At 43.7% G+C, this 23,178-nt stretch overlaps 1 protein-coding gene across 6 annotated transcripts in view; it reads left to right on the top strand.

The window, feature by feature from the left end:
- The first annotated feature begins 300 nt into the window (after positions 1-300).
- BLVRA (biliverdin reductase A) overlaps positions 301-23,178 on the top strand; it is a 32,788-nt gene continuing 9,910 nt past the window's right edge. Inside the window, exons 1-5 of one of the 6 annotated variants that reach the window (XM_040589382.1) lie at positions 301-433; positions 524-704; positions 19,579-19,706; positions 21,456-21,575; positions 22,196-22,293. In XM_040589382.1, the coding sequence (XP_040445316.1) occupies positions 696-704; positions 19,579-19,706; positions 21,456-21,575; positions 22,196-22,293 (355 nt within the window). In that variant the 5' untranslated portion in view covers positions 301-433; positions 524-695. Of the gene's footprint in view, positions 434-523; positions 705-5,720; positions 6,082-9,506; positions 9,596-13,063; positions 13,456-13,479; positions 13,519-19,578; positions 19,707-21,455; positions 21,576-22,195; positions 22,294-23,178 lie in introns of those variants that run through there. The other 5 variants (XM_040589384.1, XM_040589383.1, XM_040589386.1 and 2 more) reach the window with 5 other exon arrangements.

The following is a 23,178-nucleotide window of genomic DNA, read 5'->3' as shown; positions in this document are numbered from 1 at the left end:
AATGTAAACCCCACGGATACAGCTGGGCAGACATCAGCACTGCTGATGTACCAGTGCCTGTAAGCCATTGCATGACTGGGCTCTGGGTAGTGCTTGGCTGGGGTGACCGCTGCATGGGCTTAACTGGGGTCTCGCACAGGTCCCCCGGGGGGCGTCAGCCCCTTGCTAGCCACGTGCAGCTTCTTTGGTGGTTTGTAGACGAACTCTCCCAGGCTCGGCGCCTGTACCAGCCTTCCTGCAGCTGCTTCTGGCTATAGCCCGCCCCTATAGAGCCCTTATTGGGTTTCCCGGCCGAGGGGGTGTTGCTGCAGTGATAGCAGCAGTACGAGCGGTACGGTGATACGCTAGAGCCGCAGAGTGCTGTACGAGAAGGAGCTGCAGGGAGCAGAGGAGAATTAATCAGGATCACGTTTCTCCTCTGTGAGCTGAAGAGGTTAGTGACTATTACTTAATCCGTGCTAACTGTAATTTGGATTTGGAAGCACCGCTTTCGCCTTCTGACCCTCCCTCTGCCCTTCCACAGATGGCTTGCCACCAGCCTTTCCCCTCGGTTGTGAAGGAGTGGGGGAGCCCTGCAAGCCGCGTTGCCCTAGCTGCTCCAAAGACACCCGCCACACTAAAGAGAACAGAACAGGCCAGCCCTCGGGGAGGGAGGGAACCGAGGGAAAGAAAAAAGAGAAAAGCTGTTTGGAAGAATGTGCAAGGTGCAGTGAAGCAGAGCATTAGCTTGTAAATGATGTGGAAGTAGCCAAGTAGCATCACTGGGTGGCTAGAGCACTGTGTGAATGTGAGAGGTCACTTAAAACCTTTCCTACAAAGTGCCTTCTGGCTTGTTTTTAGAAGTGCTGAGCTTCGTCCAAATCCTGTTAAAAATCCATGTTTACTGCAGGTGTTTGACATCCCCTTCTGAAACAGCAGACCATTAACCTTGTGGTACCTCAGTTTACCTGTGTGTAAAATGGAGATAAGACTTTTTCCTTTTGTAAAGGAACATGGTGGGGCATATTACAGATAGCCTTTGGTGGGAGAAAGATGATTCTTATGTTCTCAAATACAGTACAGAATCCATGTGTAAAATACATGGATGCTTTTAGTAGTAATCACTTTATGCTCTAGTCTTTGCTATCACCAGTCTCTATCTTACAAATAACCAAACAAACATGCATAAAGGCTCCATCTACACACAGAAAAAAGCTCAGCCTTTATATAACTCTCCTGGCACCATGCTGAAGTTCTGTGTTGGAGCTTGTTCAAAAAACCCAAGCTGGTGTTAATTAGGGCAACAGTTTATTGAACTTATTTTGTGTGAATCATTTTTATCAAACTCTGCATTGGTTTGCCAAGTTAATTTTCCTGGAATGAGGACAGTCATTCTGCTGTTGGTTCTCTGGTTACAGATGTGAACACAGAATGACACCCTGTCAAAAATCACTAACATAGTGTTTGAGCATCTTTCTGTCATTTGTATCGATAAATGCAAAAATAAAGACAAATCTGTTTCAATAATATAAATCCAACTTGGAGTTTAAACTTCACAAAATAAAGAGCAATAGGTAAATATTATAAATTATTTTCAGCACCTTAAGAAAGCCTTAGTTAGTTGTACTAAAAACTATTGTTGCAAGCAGTGCACCCAACTTGGATATTTGATAATTGATGGTAAAATACTGATATGATTCTTACTGTTGGATCAGGGAACCTCCCTTATGCTGGAGGGCTGATGATTCTGAACTTGTCTTCCTGAGTTTACACGCACATGGTCAACAAACTTTTTTTGTAATACCAACCTCACAGTTTTCTTTAAACAATTACTGTTTGTGAGCAGCTGGAGTTTGAGTCAGTGAAGTATGGCTTGTGTTATCCTTACAGGAATGACAGTGCCTGTTTTGTTAAAAAGGAGACTCAATCTGTGTAATTTTCACCTTTTAATTTTTAGTGTCCTCCTTACTTTCCAAATTGTTGTGCTAATTGCATGTTTCAACACCCATTCCTCACTGCCCCCCAAAAAAAACCCCAAAGACCACCACATTCAGCTCTGAGAGACTTCATTTTAAATGTCAAAGGGCCAAACTTCTTTTTAAATCAAGAATATCTGCTGTATCCACAGACTTCAGAAACTAAGCTGAGCAGGTGAGAAAAAGGTAAGAAAAGGGCCGCTTTGATCTCTGCACTAAAAATTGACCGTCCCTGTCAAAACAAGTGTATTTTACACACGGATTCTGTACCGTATTTGAGAACATAAGGATCATGTTTCTCCCACCAAAGGCTAACTGACCAGTTTTCAAATTAAAATGGGAATCACTTCCCATCTTACACTTTGGCATCAGGACTTCAGTAAGATGCAGGAGTGGAATGCACATCGGCATTTTTGCTTTTTAATGATGACCCTAAAGTCACCTCAGTTCCATATGGCTTGTAGAGAGGCTACTGCACTGTATATTGTGCAGATTTGTTGTAGGAAGCTGCAGTGGGTGTTTTCCATTGCTGCTGGCGTGGTCTGGTGAAGCTCTCTGTTTGTGCTGCCATCCTGGGCTAGGTAAGCAGCAGTCAGGCAACAGGAAATAAAAACAAACCAAAGCTGGAAAGAAGTGGGGAAACTTTACAGAAAGAGCTTGGATAGCTATGATAAAGCAGCATTTGCAGTGGGAGAATAACTCCCCAGGAAGGGAGTTCCTGTGTTTGACACCGATACAGCAGTAGCGACATAAGGTGGGACTGGCGTAACTCTTCACCTTTAATTTTCAGGCAACCAGAGGTCTTTTTGAAACTTGCAGGTAGTGCTCAGCAAAGTAAAAAGAACTTACATTATGTTTGTACTGCACTATATTAAGCAAGGCGTCAGAAAGGTTACTTCCGTGAGAGCGGTGGGAATGGGGCTTAGGGTTGAAAAACAGGGAAAGCCAAGGCACTTAACAGCTTAATCCTGTAGTTAAAAAAAACCACCCATGAATGTATACACACCCTGTTGTAACTTAGTAGAACAATTGCTGGGGGCCTGTTCTTGTCCTCTGGAGCTAGCCTTGAACCCTGGAAAGTGTTCATATGCACATAAGGCCAAAATGTTGGGCTTACATCTTGAAACTTTATAAAGTAAGTGCAGCTGTAATAAAAATACAAATATGCATTTGACCTGTTTCTTCTCTATTAAGCAAAAAGAGCTTTGGCTTTTTGTTTAACTGAACTCAAGTGTTCACTAAACTAATGTTTGCAACCTAGGCAGAGCTCTGCTATGCTAATTAGAAAGCATTGCAGAAAACACACCTGACTGGGAAATGCATTTGCTAATCCTGTTATTCCAGATGAGTGCAATCCACCACTTCAAGGGGAGTTCAACAATTAGCATAAAAGAAGTTTATCCTTTTTTTTTTCCCCCTCCCTCTTTCTTCTTAGTATAGTATTATAAACCAGTTAGAAAGACATTGTTTGGGGAAACTAGTGTTCCTGTTACAGTAACTGTCTTAAATGCTGAATGAAAGGCTGCACTACACTGGCTAATAAAGCAAGGCGTTCTCATGGCTCAAGTAATGTTGCTGTGTAACGCTTTCCCTCTTAATGAAGTGTGTAGGCAGGAAGGGATCTTGATTGTATTGTCATTACCTTTGTTCTGTGAATGAGAGGAGAGAAAAGCTGCCAGAAAGAATATGGAATTATTAGATAATCCCTAAATAAAAAGTGGTACAGAATGTGAGGGGAAGAGTTGAGACCACAGTCATTCTAGTTGAAACGCCATGGATGTTTTTTAGCTATGCTAGAAGCTGTAAAGCTTTGTGAACCTCTCTGTTGCTAGGGCAAACAGCTCTTCGTCAGCGTTTACTGTCTTGTGCAGGCTCTGACACAGATTAGCGATGTAAGACTGGTTGGTCTGTTATTTGGTGATGCATTTAGAGACCTTGGTGGCTTGCTCATACTTGTCTTCAGAGTAATCTTCTAATTTTTCTCAGGCATAGCAGAGTTGTGTGCAGCTGGAAGTGGGATCAGCGTGTTTGTATAGATCTCCCTGTGCTTAATCTTGGTGACAGATACAAATATGAAGGACTGAGTTTTTTTTTTTAATTTTTTTTAAATTATTTTTGTCCCCATTAAATCAGATTAATAAAATTTGGATGGAGAAGGCAAATTAACTCCTGACTGCTGTCTTGTTCTAAACCTATGATTCTCTAGTGACAAAGGTCTGTGAAGAACCAGCAGTAAAGGATAAAGATGAATTCTGGACTAGTGACGATTCACTGTTAAGTGATGAGGGTATAGACCAGAGTGGTACACTTCTGGCATTGGAAGTGACCATGGGCTTCCTCTGCTTTCATTCTTGGTGTCCAGTGTAAGAGAATAGCTCAGTTTTTTTCGTAAGTATGGTGTACTTGAATTTGCAGCCTGAGTAACCTAGAATGCTATACCTGTTAGCAACAGATTCATCATCCAGAAGTCAGAATAACCAGTACCAGTTGCTACTAGGAAATGTATTTTTCCTTTGAACTTTGTAAGCTTCTCAAATGGCAGCAGCTGAGCAAAATTTTGATTTTTGAAATCTCTTTTACATTTACTTACTTGCATAGTGAAGTGGAATAGCTATCCTTGAATTTAGCCCTGTATTTATGAAGGTAAGACATACTGTCTGTTCTTACTGTCTGCCATCTGTAAGGAGACCTTAAGACTCAGGGCTGTTGAATAAATCTTCAAAATGAGCAGGTCATTTGCCTGACTCTTCTTACCATTTAAAAATAATAGTATTCTGACAGGTGTTTCTAACCCAGTCCTTCCTGGATAGGTCCTGGTGACAACCAGCCTGATCTAGTAATAAATATTTGGGTATAGATACAATGAAAACACTGCAAGAGAACTAGGAAAATATCCATCTTATATGATCATAAAACAGGGCTTACAGTGGTGGGATAGCAGCTGGCCCTCTGTTCTAGGGGAGAGAAGAGCTTCACATCCTTTCTCCTCTTGCTGTCCAATCAGGGAATGTGGCAATGTTAATTCTCTGGCTGCTCTGAGCCCAGTTTTTCTGTTAAACTCCACCAGAAAGGATGCTGCTTTCTCAAGAGGGCAGAGATGGAGAACACAGTCTTTATTCCCTGCTGGCTCTGAAGAAGGTATGATTTTGCACCAGGGAAGTGCATTAGGCCCTTTTTTCCTCAAATGCATGGTCAGTGGTTTTCTTGCATTCATATACTTGGGTTGAGAGAGCACCTTTTCAGAAAAACTGCTGGCCCACTGCAGCATACTACCATCCCTGTCAGTTGGCCACTAACTTCGCACCATCAGATGGCCTGTAATACCAGAAACAAAATGTTCCTCTTCTTAAAACACAGGAGGGGAAATAATTTTTATCCTAGGTGCCTTTAAGTTATCAGCTCCTAAGGAAGCATGAAGGTGCTGATAATACTGGAGATTTTTTTTTGGTTAAATGACAAATGCGGCTTCAACTCTTCATCTTTTGCTTTTGGGATCTCAGACTGCCTACTGGCTGAGGTGGCCTTTTTCATTAAGAGAATTGTCACAAGCAGGGAGAACTGATGCAGTTGCCAAGTCACTCTCCTTTTAAGAGTCATGGCAATCAGTTGAAGTCCCCAGTGACTGGGAAAAGGGAAACATCACATCCATGGCAGCAGGGTTGGACTAGGTGATCTTTAAGTTCCTTCCAACCCAAACTATTCTGTCATTCTAACAATAAGAAGTTCAAAGTACATTCCTTTACAGGGTGCTCATTGTTATTATTTTAAATTTCCAGCATCTACATGACTTTATTTTTGCTTATATGCCAAGCTGGAATAAACTTTCCTATTCTAGCCCACAGAACTAAAATCCAATTCCAGGAGGAAAAACCATCCAGCCTGAAAGCAAGTGTAGTCCTAATGTCTTGTGGCCTGGAAGTCTCGATCACAAGCCATTCTTTGACCACACTGTTACACGTGTTACAGGATTTCTCTGACTCAGTGTAATCCTAAACAAAGCCGATGGATCCAAGTGGACTCGGCGAACTGATCACTGCAGACCGTTGTCATTTACGTGTTCTGAGCTGCTGAGGCCTTATTGCTACCCTTATGTACACAAGTCTGACCACAGGGGGGAAGAACAGATGTATTGTCCAATATGTAAGGCAGACATCTGTAAAACAGTGACAACTTAGGTGCCCATGCGTAGTGTTTGTGTTTATAATATTACTATAGGATGCCTTGTGTTTTCCATTTCTAATGATAAATAAAGAGGTGATTTGTCTGAAACCCATTTTGTGGAGAGGCCACAGTCATTCCTGACATGTGGATGGCTTAAATAACATAAATTAATCTTAGAGAGTGAGCTTCTTTCCCAGAACCTCAAAATGCTTTGTTGAGTTATGGTAGCAGAAGGTAAGGAGAGAAGAACGGATTTAGACTGACACTTTAAAAAGCTGCAAGACTGCGTAAAGTAACGAGCAGAATTGCTGTTACATTTTAAAATTACTTTTTTTGTTACCGTTGGTAGCATAGGATGGTGGTGGTTCAGTACAGCCACTCTTCAGGACTCAGTGACCTGTTTGGCCATTTAAAGGAGTGGTGCAGCTAAGGACATGAACTTGAGATGAGGACAAAGCTCTTCTTTTGTAACTGTTAAATCACTTAACCAAAATATTACAGAAAAAATGAAGGGGGTACATTCTAGTAAAAACTGAGTAAGAGAGAGAAATGTCTGTATTATCTTTCAAACAAAAGTATTCCCTCTTGGAAATCTCCTGTTTCCCCCAGCCAGTTCTTTTTCTACCTCTTTCATAAGGTATATTTCCCTCTTCCAGTGGCCTGAGTATTGCCTGCTCCTGAACCTTTGCAGTAGCTGTTTTAGATACTGCAAAGTTAGGTGGTTGTGGCGATCCTGCCTTTGATGGGATATTATCCATTTGTTCAGCCACAGTTGTTATAAATAAAATCTTGGTCCATATTAAGCACATTCATTTGGCAGAGAAATGAAGAAAGTGGAACTGAGTTTTTTTATCCCAATTACATGGCCATGCTGGTTCTGAATAGATTGTGCATCTAAAATACTTTGAGCAGGCAGTCAGCTTCAGTAAAACCTTCCAGCTCTGCATCTTTGAAGACAGTGAGGAGCAAAGTGTTTTGGTGTTTTTTAAGCCTATCCACCAATTATTTTTACATAGATTCTTGGAGAGGGTCGTGAGTTTTGTAGGTGCTGCCAGTAGCTTCACCGGTCCCAAACCAACAAGATCTAATGAAGTATGTAGTGTGCCCCTAATATACTGGCACAATCCATCCTGTATCCTCCTTCAGCTAATGTCACTGTGTGGACCCAATCATCAAGTCAGTTTATCATTTTTAATGAGTTTTGTATTCATTACACATCCATGTACAAGAGTTGCAATATATATTAATTTCTCTTTAGATGTTTTAATTGTAAGTGGTTGTTGGAGTGGCTTGAGCCAGGTAGGATCTTCTGCTTTGTTTGCAGCTGTTGGACCCAACTTGGTGGCAGTTTTTTTAGGTGCTTTTGGAGACTTCTTGGAACAATAAATCTGGTGATAGCAGATCTGTAAAGAGGCAGAGAGTTGTAAGTAGGAACTGTTTTGTAGGTTATTCTTTTGCTTGTTTGTCAAGCCCAAGCGTGAGCCTGAGTGTGTCAGGCTCTAGGTAGGCACACTTAAAGGTTCAGATTTAGGCATGCTCGGAGCTGTCTGACTGTACAAATCAAAACTTGTGGGTAATTTGGCGTGTCAAACTACATCTCTGTGTGTAGAAATCTCAGGGTTTGATGTGGGTAGACCTAGGAATTGGAAGGGGAGACATGGAGTTTGCTTTTGCATTGTGTCCAGTTATACACAAAGAAAGTGTGGTTCTTCCTAAAACTTTGCATAGGACCTAATGTGCAGATGAAGCACTGTGGGAAATACGCTGTTACAGCATTCCTGTAACCTTTTTAATGTATATTTTTAATAAACCTTCTTATCAGTATGATTTAAGTAGGATACCAAACGCCCGCTCTAGTGGCTGGTATTTTGGTAAGGGTGTTTTTCATTTCTTGGGACAATTTAAGCAGATGAGTGGCATGTCAGGACTACCTGACTGCTAAATCACATTGAATTGCAGCTAACTCTTCATGAGAGAGCAGGCTAGTGGCTGGCCTGTACGATCCTTGAGTGTTGCGATGCCCAGTAACATGAAAAATGCTGAGCTCTGAAATTAGGCAGGATTCGAATAACCTCAATTGTTAATCTCTATTCAAGAGCTTCCCCCACTCCTCCCACCCTACTCTCAAGCAATTGCTGACATTGGTAGATTTTCAGGATTTAATGGGAATGGAGAGCATCCATTGTATTTTTCAGGCCTTACTGAGGAGTGATAGACTGACAAAATGGCAGAGGTGTTAGCCATTGCATGCATCATTTTAAGATTACAACATTACATAAAACTTTATCTGCTTCCCAAGTTGTCTCAGTCTAGTTATTAAAAAAAAAATCCCCAAACATTCTATCACTCTCAATTTATTTTAGAAGGGTGAAAACATGTTTGCTGGGGTAGGGGAAGAGAAAAGTGGCTAAAAACCCCTACGCTTGTCCAGCCAGCTACAATTTTTGTGTATATTGTTTGCTCTGAAGAGGATACGGGGCAGGCCTCTGGTGTTACGAGTTTCTGTCATGCTAAAGTGGAGGCAGAGGATTTCATCATCCGTGGTAAGCAATATCTTTATGGTGACCACAGCCTGTAGCAGGAGTGGTTTTTTTGTTTGAGGAATTCTCAAAATAGGTCAGCCTGTTACAGATCTGGGATGCAGTGACCTTTAGTGGACCGGAAGATAGGTATCATCTGTTGGCTTGGGTCTGTAAAGATATTAAAAGAACGTACTTGTGGCTGGATATGTGTTTTGTTTGTGTGCCTACTAATGTTACAGTAAACAGCAAAAGCTCTTGTTTCTTTGATGTACTTGTAGGAGAGTTCTCATGGATATCGATGGGATTACTTGTGATTAAAGCTGAGCATGCCTATAATTCCTTGTAGGGTTCAGGTTTCAGATTAATAGCAAGAGAAAGGAAAGAAAAAATGTATTTTTGTGTTGCACATTATATGGCATTGTTTTATGTAGATATTTCAGTACAAACCTTAGTATTAGCCATCTTTTCTAGATGTCTGATCTGTGTGGATTTCCTACAGCAAAGAACAGAGGTTGTAGTAATACCTACTTCTTACACCGCACTTATCATCAGTAGGTGTGAGAGTGCTTTATGGAAAAGAGAGATTTCCCCTGTTCTAGAATTGAGAGAACTGACAGGGAAAGGGATGTGATTTGCTTTAGGTCACCCCAAAAACTTCTGGGAGAAAGTAAGAATGCAGCCTGGAAATACAACTTTCCTGCACCTGCTCAGCCCAGCTCTACTTTCATTAGGCTTTCTGAAGAACAAAGTGCTTGTAGAAAGGATTGCAGTAACTGGTAGGCAAATTCAGGGGCAGATGTAGTAACTGAGAAAATACTCCACATGACTTTTCTGTAACTGTCCATCACCACTTTCATTTGTATTACAGCAAAGGCTTGGAAGCCTCTCCTGGCATTAGAGTTTACCTGCAAAGCAGTTGTGAACCTCTCAAGTGAGGTGGAGAAGCGTCTTCTCTTGGTAGGTGACACAGCGAAAACAAAATGAGCGGTGTAAGGGACGGAAGGGGATGCGCTGAGATTATTTGGTATGTCTCAGCTCCCTGCCCTGTCAGCTGCACGTTTTGTGATTAGCTCAGAGTAAAGCTGCCCCAAACGTGCAGGTATGGGTGAGTAGTCCTCCTAATGTTTTTTAGTGGAACATGATAAGCTCTCAGTTTTAAGAAGTGTAAGAGTCAGCAACGTCTTTGTATGAAATAAGTGTTTAAGCAGAGTGTCAGTAGTTACTGTTCAAATGCTTAGCCATGCAGAGACTTTTATTCCGGAGGCTTTATTGTTCTGCAGGGAAGCCAGGGGACATGGTTCGTAGTCCACAGGGACCTGGCAGAGTTCAACTCTGTGATAGCTTTGGAGTTTACGTGGGCGTTAAGTCAAAAAAAGTGGTGGAGGATGTGTTTTGTGCCTTCCCCCTGTTACAGAAGGGTTACGATTTAATCTTAAGAAGTAGTCATGCATCCTAGGTTCGAGCAGTTAGTATACCTTGATTGTTTGAAACTAGTCTTTGTGTACTGGTAAGCAATAAATTCAGGCTCTAACAAAGAGGTAGCCCTGGAGGATGAAGGGGAACTGGCCCAAGGCCAGCGATTTCAGGCCAGGAAAGAGACTGAGCTAACCTGGTTTAAGACGATGTATGGGGACTACAGAGGAGAACTCCAGCCAACTGAATAGAGAAGTGGGCGGGTTTGCAGAACCCCGAGACCACTGAAGATCCCCCCACTCTGGACATCTGGGCATGTGTGAGGAGAAGGGCGTATAGTATAATTAGAATTGGGGAATCTCATTATTATGTATGTTTTTTCAAGGAAATTTATGGAATATGTATACATGCACTGCATAAAAAGAGCTACCTGAGAGAAGGAAGCCCTGCACGTTAGGTGGAACGATCCCCCGTGCATCCAGCACTGCAATAAAGCATGTCTGCTTCTTAATGCTGCATCGGTGTTAAGGAGTTTCATATTCCCGATTTCGGTGACAGCCCCGCATTGGGTTAGTACCATTTCTAGCTCTACTCAGGGTTACTTTCTCCAGCCTGTGCTCAGACACAGATGGGTACTGTAGCAATAATATTGTTTGATCCCATGGAAAATTAAGATCTGCGAATTGCTGATGGCTCCCTACCATGGCTCATTCTCCTGAGTGCTCATCTAAAATTGGACTTTACACCAAAGTAATTGACAGTCGCTTGTTAAAATGCCTTTCTTCTACCACCATGGACAAATGCACTTTCAAAAATTATTTTAGCACATTAAAGCCTGAAATAAATTTTTGGGACTTCTTGTGGCGCTCTTTGCTTTGCTCATATACTTATTAGCCACATAAAAGTAGCTTTTTGGTTAAAGAATAGCTGTGATGAGGCTGCAGATACGTGGGATTGTTTGCTTACGCACCAGAAGTTTCACAAGGCTCTCTGTAATTTACTCCACAGTAGTTCCTGGAAACTTAACATTAGAAGTAAGAGTTTGGGGTTTTTTTTAAGGGGAAACTTTTATAAAGTAAAAAGTGGAGCCCATCATGTCTTCCTCTTGATTTTTTTTCCGGTGCCCAAAGCAGGCTCAGTTCTTTCTTGGGTAGTTTCAGCCTTAGCAGTGTAGGTACATCCAAATGTAATTTGGCTCTCGGAGTTTCAAACAAAATGAGCCTGTCTGAGGACGACTTCTCTATGCATTTCTGGGACTTCATCTTGAAAGTGTTATTTGCCTTTGTTTTTCCTCTTCAGATTAGCAACCAAATCTGAACCACAAAAGGTGACTACAGGCAGAAAACAGGACAAAATGGTGATTCGTGCCCATGCGCTATGTAACAGCACTTCTGATTCAGACCTCCACAGGGTGGAATAGGTCATGTATTAAAACCAGATCTTCAAATTCTTCCAGTACCTCTCCTGGTTTTATATTACTTTTGTGAAATGTTTTTGCTGCAAGTGTGGAGTTGCAGGTTGTGGAGAGCAGCCTTACTGTGGCAGCAGTTGGGACTGCTGTGCACTCTGGAGTTAGCAGAATTAGGTTGCAGAAGTGTGTTTTAATAGAACTTTTTCTTTCTGCTCAGGTATTAATGCTGGAGACAGCATATCTGTTACAAGTGCTGTCATTTATTATTAACCATCCATTGTATAGAGTAAAGGTGCTTGTTTGGCAGCTGTAACACAGCATCTGGCCATATCTCAATATAACTACATCAACTTAGCTTTGGCAGCCAGCTGGAAAACCAGAATTTAATCAGAAAGCCTGCATATAAATGTAAAATGATGCAAGCGTATTGTTCAAATGGCATTTAAAAGCCAGGAAGAAAAGCCTGCTCTGGCTGTTTCCAAGGTACAGTGGTGCCAGTCAGGATGAGAGACTGTTTTTTGCCGGCAGACCTCTGCGAGAGTCGGTGCCCTGAGGTTATAAGCTGCTTACCAGAGCCTGGGTGCCTGCCCAGAGACAGTGGCCTGGGTCATGGTAGCCAGAGAGATGGGTGTGAGAGATGGAAAGGTGCTGGAGGGGGTTGATTCCTAAGACCATAACAAACAGCTCTCAAGGAAAATGTACATTGTTGCTTTACAGCTTGTAGGTGCTGTTGTTTTCCTCTGAAATGTGAAGACTGTAAATGGTCTTGGCAGGTTTTTGAGAAAAAATTCTGACTCTCATTGCGTGTTCAATTAATGTTTTAAAGAGAAGTAACAATGAGTGTTGGGGGTTGCCTTCCTGACTGTCTCTTTCTTGCAGAAGAACTTTACTTTTATGTCTAGGTTGCAGCAAAGGCAGAACAAAAACACAAACTCTTGTTCCAGCCTGTTAGCATTTGAACAATTATTTTCTTTGCCTTCATTTCTGGTTTTCCTTTTTCTTCACGTTCTGCCTTGAGTTAGGATGTGTTGGGTCTACTTCCCGAAGGTACTTCTTCAGCACATACAGAGGTTTAAATGCCTAAGTGGTTTCCTTCAGAACAATGGATGTCAATGCCTTTGAGTAGGCTGCTAAATTGGAGCACTTGTGCAGTTCTTCCCTTTTAAAAAAACAGCACTAACAAAAGCCACACTGTTCAGCTTGTGCTTTCTCTGCTCCAGGCAGATGTGTCTTGCTAAGAGCAGACAATGAGAGTAAGATTTGATGGCACAGGCTGTAGTAGGTACCGACACCCCAAGTCCAGCATCTGCTGGGTCCCCGGGTATTTGAAATCTGGGATGTAGGGCTGGAAGGAACCTCACGTTTTCAGCTTGTGATTTTACAGTGACTGCTGCTGCCTGTCCAGTATTGCCCTACAAACTTCTGTTGAGGAAGATACTGCAGCCCTCATCTCAGGGCTTTCCTGCCATAACAGAGAAAACATTTTCTGTGATGTCTAATCCACAAGTCTGGTCAAAGGGAACTCTGGAAAACTTCCTCAGTCCAGCCTGGCTTGTTTTAGGGGAAAATATCAGGCTGAATCCAACAGCATGAAAGGGGCAAGGCTGTGCAGCTCCATGGCCCCTGCTCCAGCCAGTATTGAGGCTGAAAACTTATTCCCAGTCAGCCACGCACACAGAGCCCACATGTATATGCACGTGTAGGTGGCCAGCCACACAGATCACAGACAAGAGCGCTCTCAGAAACACAGACAGCACCAGCAGCCTCATCCTGCTTCCCTTTCTGGCTGAGGAGAATGAAGGTCTGCTAATGAGAAGATATCTTTATCTATAAGTACATATGTACAAGGTGGATCCCTGCAACAGGCAGGCTCAGACACTCAGCCTGTCTAGTAGCTCCCACTGAGTCCCAGTCTCCCCAGTTGCTGGCACCTGGCTATATGAGTCCCCTCTTTACTCTTCACGAAGAGTAGTGGGAGGTGTCTGCCACGTCGGTGGGGATTATATTGATATTTGTAAGCGGTGGGGCGGCAATGACAACATCTATCAGCACTCAGGTTTGGTAGAGTTATAGATGTAATGTAAGCAAAGATCTGACAAGTATAGAAGGGTGTGCTGGAGACCGTGAAAATTGCTGAAAAATTACTGTGGGAATGAAATGGTTCAACTGTTGAGTATGCAAAAGCAAACTAACCTTGACAGCAGCAGTTTCAGATTAAGTACTCGCCTGCAAGGTTTGTGCTACTCTTAAGTGTGGCAGTAAAATGGTAGTCACTTGAAGTAGCACACTTAACTTAAAAAGACCAGGCTGGGAGTGCTTCAGGAAAGTCTCCCATCAGTGTTATGCTGTTGCAGGTGACATTAATTGCAAAATATTTTGATTTTTTATTTGATACCTGTGGGAATGTTGCAGGTTGTCTTAAAGTTTTACTGAATCTTTATATGTTTTGTGTTTGTTTGTGAAACAAGTTAACTATAGGAGCATCCTGATCTTAAGAAGCTAGCCTCTAGGCTAGTATTATGTTAACGCTTTATTAACCAATGATGTATGGGTTGCTGTGTTGCTTGTCTCTTAAGCTGTGGTATTTAGAAGTCCCTAGTCTCTGGACCATGTTAACCTTGGTCTTTAATCCTAGACCATAACCAGAGCATCTAGGTTCTATTGTGTATAGGATGAATTGTTGGACAGCTTGGCAAGGCAGATATCTAGTTGTCCACCTTGGCAACAAAACTTACTTTTTAGCTGTCCTGAAGTGAACTACCTTCATTATAATGCTAAAAAACACACCCACAGGTCAGGCAGACTCTTGCCCAGGTGAAGACACTTCCTCTGTGTAAGCGTAGTAACCAAAGAGGATGGCACAGCAGATATTATAATTATTTGCAAATTACTAACCAATCATTGTAACTGGGAGTGTACTACCTTGTAATTTTTGTGTATAAATGTAACGGTGAAATCGATACGTGTGCTTGGTATGTGGAGATTCCACTGAGCACCCAGCGCTGCAATGAAGTGCCTGCTTATCTACTTTGTGTAGATGGGTTTTTCGTTCCCTGGCTAACAGGAGCGAGGCTTTGAAAACTGCAGGGAGAATGCACAAGGCTTACTAAAATTCTCTATATATCATGAGAAGGTACCCATCTTAATCCTGTAATGTCTATAGGTATGCTGTGAAAAATTTTCTTGAAGGGGAGGTAATTCTTCAGTTCTGCCTTTTACTTGCCCCTGCACTGGCTTTGCACGGCCTCAGCGATGTTGCACAAAACAAAGGTTAGCGTCAGTGGTTTTGAGATGTAGGGGCTGAAGTCCCACTGTGATTGCACTGGGGAGGAACACATTCACGGGGTGACTGATCCCTTTGCACGTTTTTCTGTTAAATATTCCTGGTTTACTGCTAAGTTTTGCAAACATACTTGGGTATGTAGCACCTTTTTCTGCTACGGGGGAGCCTAGATATAGCCAACGGAGGAAATAAGCAGCAGAAGCACAGAAAACTCAACAGAGGGCAGAGGGGTGACGGACAATGATACATCAGTGTAGGATAAATGATCCTTTTCAGCTAGATGCCTTTCTTGGCTCTGCCTCTGTGTCATGCAGGGCTTGTCTCTCTGAATGAGAGGAGCCACTTGTGCTGGCTGTCAGTGGGGAAAAGCTCTGGCACCCATCGGCAGCCGCTTGCCCCCCGCCCTCGTGCAGAGGGGACCCTTGGTGGGGCTGGCAGGGCTGCCTGTGGCCCTGCTACTGGGTGGTGGGCGGCACTCCTCAGTCGCAGTCTGTGAGCACGAAGGACATCCCTTTCTAATCTCACCAGTCCCTTTGATTTCGTACAGCTGGTTAGGAAAGGGTAGCGAAAGGGAGCTTTTGGACAGTGACTGATGTACTGCTGTATCACTTGCTGTACAATTTTTCCAGTATGACAGGAGCCAAAGTTCAGCACCCTTGAAAATGCCCCTGAAATCTTTTTGTCAAAGCTTTAACCAAGGTCACCAATTTTAAGAAAAAGGCATGGAAGACAGGCATGGCAGTTTATGGTTTGGGCTTCTGCCTTTGTCGTTTTTGTACTTGAAAGAAAACTGTAGCTGTTATCGTCATGTAAAGGTTTTAAATAAGGAATAAAATTTCATCTATTCATCCAGACTCTCAGATGAGTATTCTCTGTTCTGCTCTTACCTGGTTCATGTTCCTAAAAACATCTGATTTAATTTTCTCCCTGAGCAGCTGCAGGCTTTGTTGTGTGAGCAAAATGAGGGTCATAAAAAGCTGCATCAGGGATGCAGACATAGCGATTTTTCTCTTGGCTACGTACACAAGCAAAGGTTCTGTAACGTACATTTAGTAGCTCGCTCTCTGTGCGGATGCCGTATTAGCCTGCAAAACCTTGACCTGGGCTGAATGGCTAGTTGCTATAGCAGCAGGTTGCATAGTAACAGGTTTTGTTCTTAGGTTGAAATCATCTTGCCGTTCTTAAATGTGACTTTCGGAGAGGTTAGAAGTTCTTCCTCAGATGAAACTAGGAAAGTTTTTTCAAAGGAGAGGCAAAAATGTTGATGTTCAGCAACCTGAGCATCTGCTGAGATATGTTCTTTGTTCACGGCAGTGGAAGAAGGTAGTCGGCTCCCCCACCTTCTCTGTTCCTTGGAGCAGAGGTCAGCAGCAAACCAGGGGAAAAAAAAAAAAAAAAAAAAAAAGCAGTTCTTAGAAACGAGATGACTGTTCAGGGGAATCTGCTGTGTGACTCCCACTCCTAATCCCATGAAAGGCATAGGCAAATATTAACAGTTTAGCACCCTGGTAACCTTGAATATTTCTAAACTTAAAGTAAGCTGCTCTCCACCTGACTGCTTCTAAACCTCTGCTAACCTGGTCCTGAGTCACACTGGAGCCCTTTATGAATCTGAATTTTAAAGAATTACAACCGTACACTTCAGAGGAGCAGTGTTATGGCTTTTTGATGGCTCTGTTTGGTAAGGTCCTATGGGATACTGCCCTGTGGGGCAGAGGGGCTGAGGTTCACCTACAGGGATGACCTCCCCAGAGCACAGGCACCCCACTGCAGGCAGAGCCAAGCGTGGCAGAAAGCCGGCGTGGATCGGCAGGGGTGTCCTCACTGAGCTCAACCACAAAAGGGAAGTGTACGAGCTGGGAGGGACTGACGGTCCAGGAGGCACACAGAGAAACAGTGACTAAGCTTGCAGGGACAGAGCTGGGAAAGTCAAAGCTCAGCTGGATCTGAAACAAGCCATAGGTACATTGGCCACAGAAAAAAAAAAAAAAAAGGCTGAGAAAATATGAGCCTGCTGCTCAGTGGGGCTGGGGTGAGGGAAATTAGAGGGAATTAGAGGGAAATTGATGCCTTTTTTTGCTGCAGCTTTCAGTAGTAAGGTCTGTCTTCAGACCTCCCGGGTTTCCGAGTCTGCAGAGTCTGTGGGACGGTAGCATTATCCGCAGTAGAGGAAGAAAGTGACACAGCTCTGGAGCTAACTGAACCTACAGCAGCCCCTGGCACCAGACAAGGTACACCCAAGGGTGCTGAGGGACTTGGCTGATGTCACTGTGAAGCCACTCGGTGATCAGTGGATGTTCCTGGTGACTGCAAAAGGGCAAGTATTGCACTCATCTTCCGTACTGTCTAATGTCTTTATTAACCACCTGGATAACAGGATGGAGTGCAGCTTCAGCAAGTCTGTGGATGAAATCAAACTAGGGGCAGTGGTCTGTACAGCAGAGGGGCCTGGGCAGGCTGGAGAAACAGCAGGCTTGAACATCATGAAGTTCAGCAAAGGCAAACATAGAGTCCCTTGTCCAGGGTGGAATAACCCTGTGCACCAGTACACGTTGGAGACTGCCTGGCTGGAATGTCAGAAAGTGCCCTGCAGATGCTGGTGGACAAGCTGAACCTCAGGCCACAGCGTGTTCTGACAAAGATGGCCAACTGTGCCCCGGACTGTGTGACCAAGAGTGTAGCCAACAGGACCTGGCTACACCTGCAGTGCTGTGTCCAGTTTTGTGTGCCCAGGTGCGAGGAATAAATTAAATGTAGGAGCGAGTCTGGTGGAGAACCACAAAGGTGGTCAGGGGACTGGAGCAGATGAACGAGGAGAGACTTAGGGGACTGTGTTTGTCCGACCTCCAGAAAAGAGGATAAAGTGGGGTGTTATTGCTGCCTACAGCTTTCTGATGGGAGGATGTAGAGGAGCTGGAGGCACGCTCTTTTGGGAGATGTGCAGTGACACAGCAAAAGGCAATGCAGGAAACTCTGAGTAGATACTAAGAAGAAGCTCTTGCTGTGAGGGTGGTCAAACGATGCAGCAGGGGTCTTGGGAGGCTGCTGGACTCCCATCCATGGGGACAGTCAGGGCTTGGCATGGCCCTGGTGTGACTGAGTGGGGTTTGGATTGGGTGACATCCAGGGGCTCCTTCCAGCCAAGATCATTCTGCAAGTCTCAGTCTCTTTTTCTCTTTGGCCATAGAGAAAAGCAAGTGTAATCGAGAGCCCAGAGCAGGATGCTGTGGGTGCAACTGACAGTGGATGCTGTGCTTATGTCACCTTCCTTTCCCCTCCTCTCAGCCCTAAACATCTCTCTTCCTTGGTGAGCCGCGTTGTCATGTTACACCTCAGATGTCTGGTAATGACGTGTCACCGTAATCCACCTAGAGAACTCTTCCAATATCACTTATTTCTTCTTTCGTATTAAACATGCTGTTGTGTTTTTCACCCTTGTACCCTTTTGGCATGTATAAAGTAAGCAGAGTTCAGCACTGACAGGAATATACACGTAGGCAGAAGCTTATAGAAAAACAATATCCAGACATGATAAGTGATTGGAGAGGGGCTTTCTTTGATTATTATTCTTAAAATTTCTGCCAGTTGATGTAACTCCTTAGCAGCTTTCAATCTCTAGCGCTGTCGGAACAGTCACTTACGGCTGTGCTGCTGCACTGTGATCCTGTCAGACAAGAGGCACAAGGAGGAGTGAAGTGGGGTCATCCATTTATCCATGTAAGTCCCAGAAGGATTTGGAGGGCTGCAGCCAAGTCATGGAAGCGATCAAAGAGTTCGCTCAGGTGAAGGGAGTTGGCAGCAGCAGGAAGAAGAACACTGAAACGGAAGAAACAGAGTTTGAAGGGGTGCTGCCGTAGGATGGAAGGAACAAAAAATGCAGAGGGGATGACTTTGCTTGGTTTTAGGCCGTTTCTCCTGTAAATCTTAAAATTACAAAGTGTCATCAGAGTGGTGGAATCGTGCAGGTTTGAAAGGTTACACCAGTTACCCAGTGCTTTCCCAAATCAATGGCAAATCCCAAACCCAACAGGATTTATTACTCGTGGCCCAGCAGCCTGGCCAGCGAGGGCAATACCGACTTGTCCTCCGTATGATGCAGTTGTGGCAGGAGCGTGCTTGGGAGATGTGAATCTTGAGGACATGCTGCTTGTCATTAGAGAGGTGGCAGAGCTTTCTTCGTGCATGGAAATGTCAAGCAAGCACCTTGACTGAATTACCAGATAGTTGGTTGGACCTTGCCGTTGTAGGATGTGCCAGTGGTAACACAGGGGAAGAAAAGATGCTCTTTGCTTCCTGCCCCAAAGCATTCCGGCTATGCTGCCGTGCACTGGGAATGGCTGTGCGGCAGCCCGGCAGTGCTGCAGGTGCTCAGGAAGTCAGGGGGGGGTTTATATAAAGCTCTGCTGGGTTTGCAGAACCTTTTGGCTCCTTTCCAGCATGGAAGCGGCGATATAAATAGAAGAATGTCTCACTTTTGAAGCCTGCCTTCTATTTGTGGAAAGGAAGAACTTTGTGCTGGAGGTGTGATAGAATAGCTGTTAAATACAAGCCAGAAATGAAGAACTTTGTGCTGGAGGTGTGATAGAATAGCTGTTAAATACAAGTCTCAAGACCGCTCCTGTGACAGGTTGAACAGCTTGATCACCTTTCAGTGGGATGCGAGTGAGCTCAGTAGGCTGTAGCATCACATCTCTGTTAGCTGTTGGCTGACTTCTGATTAAGGTTTGGCTGTATGAAAGCAGAGTTCAAGAGTAATCCACCCTCTCACTCCCCTCCCAGCTGCTCCTCTGAAGAAGCAAGAAATGTTGCTTTTTTTTTTTTCCCTTTTGTCAGGTTAACAAAATGTTTGGGACGGTGGTGGTTGGAGTTGGAATTGCTGGCTTAGCACGAATCCGAGACTTGATGAATCCGATGCCTTCCAGCCCTTCTGAGCACTTGAAACTCTTTGGATTTGTATCCAGGTTAGAAATGGAATCTCAGCATGTTTAGTATGTATGTTGTAATTTTTCTTGTGTCTGGTGGAGGACTCCCATGTGGAGGACTATGATTTGAGGGCGGCAGGGGATGAATATCCGAAGTCTAATGTTTCTCTTATCATTAAGGCTGTCTGAAAAAGGAAAGTTTATGCAAATATGCCTGTCATTCTGAGTGGCAGCTAGGAAATGAGAACAGAGAGCTTTGCAAGAGGGAACAAATAGGTTACCATAGTGAGATACCTTGCAGAAATGACTAAAATAAAAGCTATGAGTCGTTCTCGCTGTAGGATCTGTGCGATTAAAAAAAAAAAAAAAAAAAATAAAAAAGCAATTGTGTCTGAAATTTTCTGTAGGTTTAGGATGGTACAGACAATAATTACACTCATGAGCTGATGTCTACATGGCATTTGCAGAAATGTTTAAAAAACACAGGGAGTTTTACATTGTTCTAAAAAAGTTTTTTTTTTTACAAAAACACGTTATAAAGCTCATAACACTGCAACTTCATCATAAAATTCTAATTTTCTTTTTTTAAATAGGTGCTGAACCTGTAGTTGTCTTTAAAGAAAATCCCATAATTTGGTACATACAGTAAGGTTGCTTCTTAGAGAGCAAGAGTTTTTCTCTTGGAGTTGAAGCAGTGGAAATGTAACGTATACCTCTCTCTGAGCATTCCTGCTAGACTGTCTGCTCCATAACGGCAGGGCATAAAGGTTTTAAATAGTTAGGCAGTACATCCATGGATCTCAGACTGTGTGAATGTATTTTTCCAGCTATATTTAAATCATGCAGTCAGGGTAGTTTGAGACTGAAAGGACCCATTAGGTCATCCAGTTTATCTCCCTGCCAAATACACTCTTAGTTCCCTGACGCCTTTGCTAGCGCTACAGCCGGCCTTGAACAACACTGAAAATGGGGTTTCCACTACTTCTGTTGAGAAACAGTGCTGTTGAAATGCACAGCTCACAGACAGCTTGCTCGGGTATGTTGCCATCCTCTCTGCATTCCAATCACATGCAAACATTACCTGTCTTGGCTTTCAAGTCCTGCTTGTGGCCTATCGTCATACCCTCTGTCACCTATCTTAACCCTCTCAAGGTGTCTCCTCCAGTCTTTACTAATGCAAAGGGCTTTTGGGGGGACTGTGCGTGTTTCATTTGCAGGTGGAGATGTGCTCGGGGTGGTGGCCAAGAGAGCCTGCTGCTTAGCACTACGTGGGCTGTGTGTTGCAAGCTGTGAGCCGTCACAACCAAGCATCTGCTTTGTCCCTCCTCTGCTTGTTGGTACTTGTAGTGGCACGTGGCCCTGACAACCTGAGTGCTTTTGCCTGTGTTGCCCACCATGCTGGGGAGAAGTTTTCCCACAGGAGCACTGTCCTCCTTCAACTCACTCTTTTAAAGACTCGTATGTAATGATGCTTATTAAAAAACAAAACGCCAAAACAAAAACCCCCACCAAAATCAAAAGCACTTTACACTTCAATAGCAGGGCAGTTTCTGTCCTGATACCCCTGCCTACACACTGGCCCATCTGTTTTGTTCTTTCGTGTGCTCCATTCCTGTCTGTAAGTGCTCATGCCCCTCCTGGATAACAAGCTGCCTTTGTTCTAGCTTTGTTGAGCTCAGTGAGACAGTGGTCCATGAGAACAATTTCTGAGTGCTGCCGTACACCATGCAGTTGGGCAGAAAGGACTGTGATAGTTATGCTCTGGTTGTATTTATGCTAAATACACAGGAGAAGTTTCGGCAATATTAATGAGGCCAAGCAGATTAGCCTGGAAGATGCTCTAAGAAGCAAAGAGATCCATGCAGCCTTCATCAGCACAGAGAACAGAAGCCATGAAGAAAACATCAGGTATTTTGAGATGGTTTTTTTTCCCTTTTTCCCTGCCTTTCCCCTGTAATTTAGAAGCATAGAAGACCTGTTGTAAAGCTGTTGCAGGAGAAGATGCAGACACTGGAGAATAGATTGCCAGACTAGAAACCTGAAGTGAATGATGGCAAATTCCCTAAAGCACCCAATAAGCCCTGGAAGAGAGTAGGTTTTAAGATGAACTAATTTCCCAAGTAATTCCAATTGCATGCCTCTAGGCCTGTGTTTGATGGACAGGCAGCTTTTAAAACGGGATTTAAAGCCTTTCCTCTCAGATTATTTAGAGGAAGGGCACTCCAGTGCCCCACTGCAGCGATTCAGGTGTCTGGAAGTTAGAAATTACAGTGCCCAATGCTGCAGCGTTTTAGCGACTTGCTGTAGGTGAGTGAAGGAATTCTGTGGAAAACGGAGAATTAAAACCCTGGTGTTTAAATATGTGATATAGCACAACACCATCCTTGCTAGGAAACTTGCCGCTTATTTGTTTGCATTGTGCATTTCTCCATGTGGGGCTGACTGTGGGAATGAGAAGCAGCTTGCACAGTGGAGAGGGATGATTTTGATGATACACTTTTTAAAGACTGATCTTGTATCCTTTTCAGAATGTTTTTAGAAGCTGGGAAGCATGTCCTTGTTGAGTACCCCATGGCTTTGTCTGCCAAGGCTGCCCATGAGCTCTGGGAGATGGCTGAGCAGAAAGGTAACATGTTTGTTCTCAAGGGTGTAGATGTTATTACCTGTTGGGTAGCACCAAAAGCATCACACTCAAAGGCAGGGCTCCGGTCTACTATTAGTCATGATGCACAAGGGAGTATGCCCGTGTCAGAAATGTGTCAGTCTAGGATTTGAGAATGTGCCAATGGGGAAATAAACACACAAATGTTGACGCTAAGGGAAAGGCACGTTTGCCCTCACCAAAGCGCTGGGTTCTGCTGGTGACGCCGAGAATGCAGTTAGAGAAGGAAGCTTTGTTGCAGTGATACTAAAGCACTTAATGAGTGTAGCCATTGGACTTGTGCACTTCCCTGTCCTCTCCCTCCCTGAAAATAAAACTGGAAACAGCTCCCCTAGCTTCCAGCATTTGTGAGATGCTGGTCACACACAGCTTCTCGTGCTATGGTAGGCCAGCAAGGCATCCCTGTCTGAAAGACAGCTTGTCTCTAAGCAAAATCTCTTTATTTCTAGAAAGCATGTAGTCCCATCATTGCAGTGCCAAGGGTCAGAAGCTGGCAGTTCAGTTGAGGCTGGTGGGGATGTATGGGCTGCAAGGAAAAGAACAGTGATGGGCAGGAGCAGAGTACAAACCATTTGGACAAGCTGCACTATTTATACCACTAGTTGTTAAAAATTTCCTTTGTGACTTTTGTCCTAAAACACCGGAGGTATAGGATTTCTGCTTTGCTGTTTTCCTCTACCAACACCACTTAGTGCCTTGTTGCTTGCCAAATGGCTTCCCATTAAGCAGAATTTATGCCTCTTCTCTTGAAGCAGCAGTAGTTACTGTCAGCAGCCTAAACTGACTCTCCTGGAAACCTTCCAGAAAAACACACATTGAATGAGGGCCACGTTCAACAAGTATCAGATA

This window comes from Falco naumanni, chromosome 4 (assembly GCF_017639655.2).
Source record: "Falco naumanni isolate bFalNau1 chromosome 4, bFalNau1.pat, whole genome shotgun sequence".
NCBI classification, from domain to species: Eukaryota; Metazoa; Chordata; class Aves; order Falconiformes; family Falconidae; genus Falco; species Falco naumanni.
The sequence above is the reverse complement of the archived record's forward strand: the minus strand, read 5'-3'. Positions and strand labels throughout refer to the sequence as shown.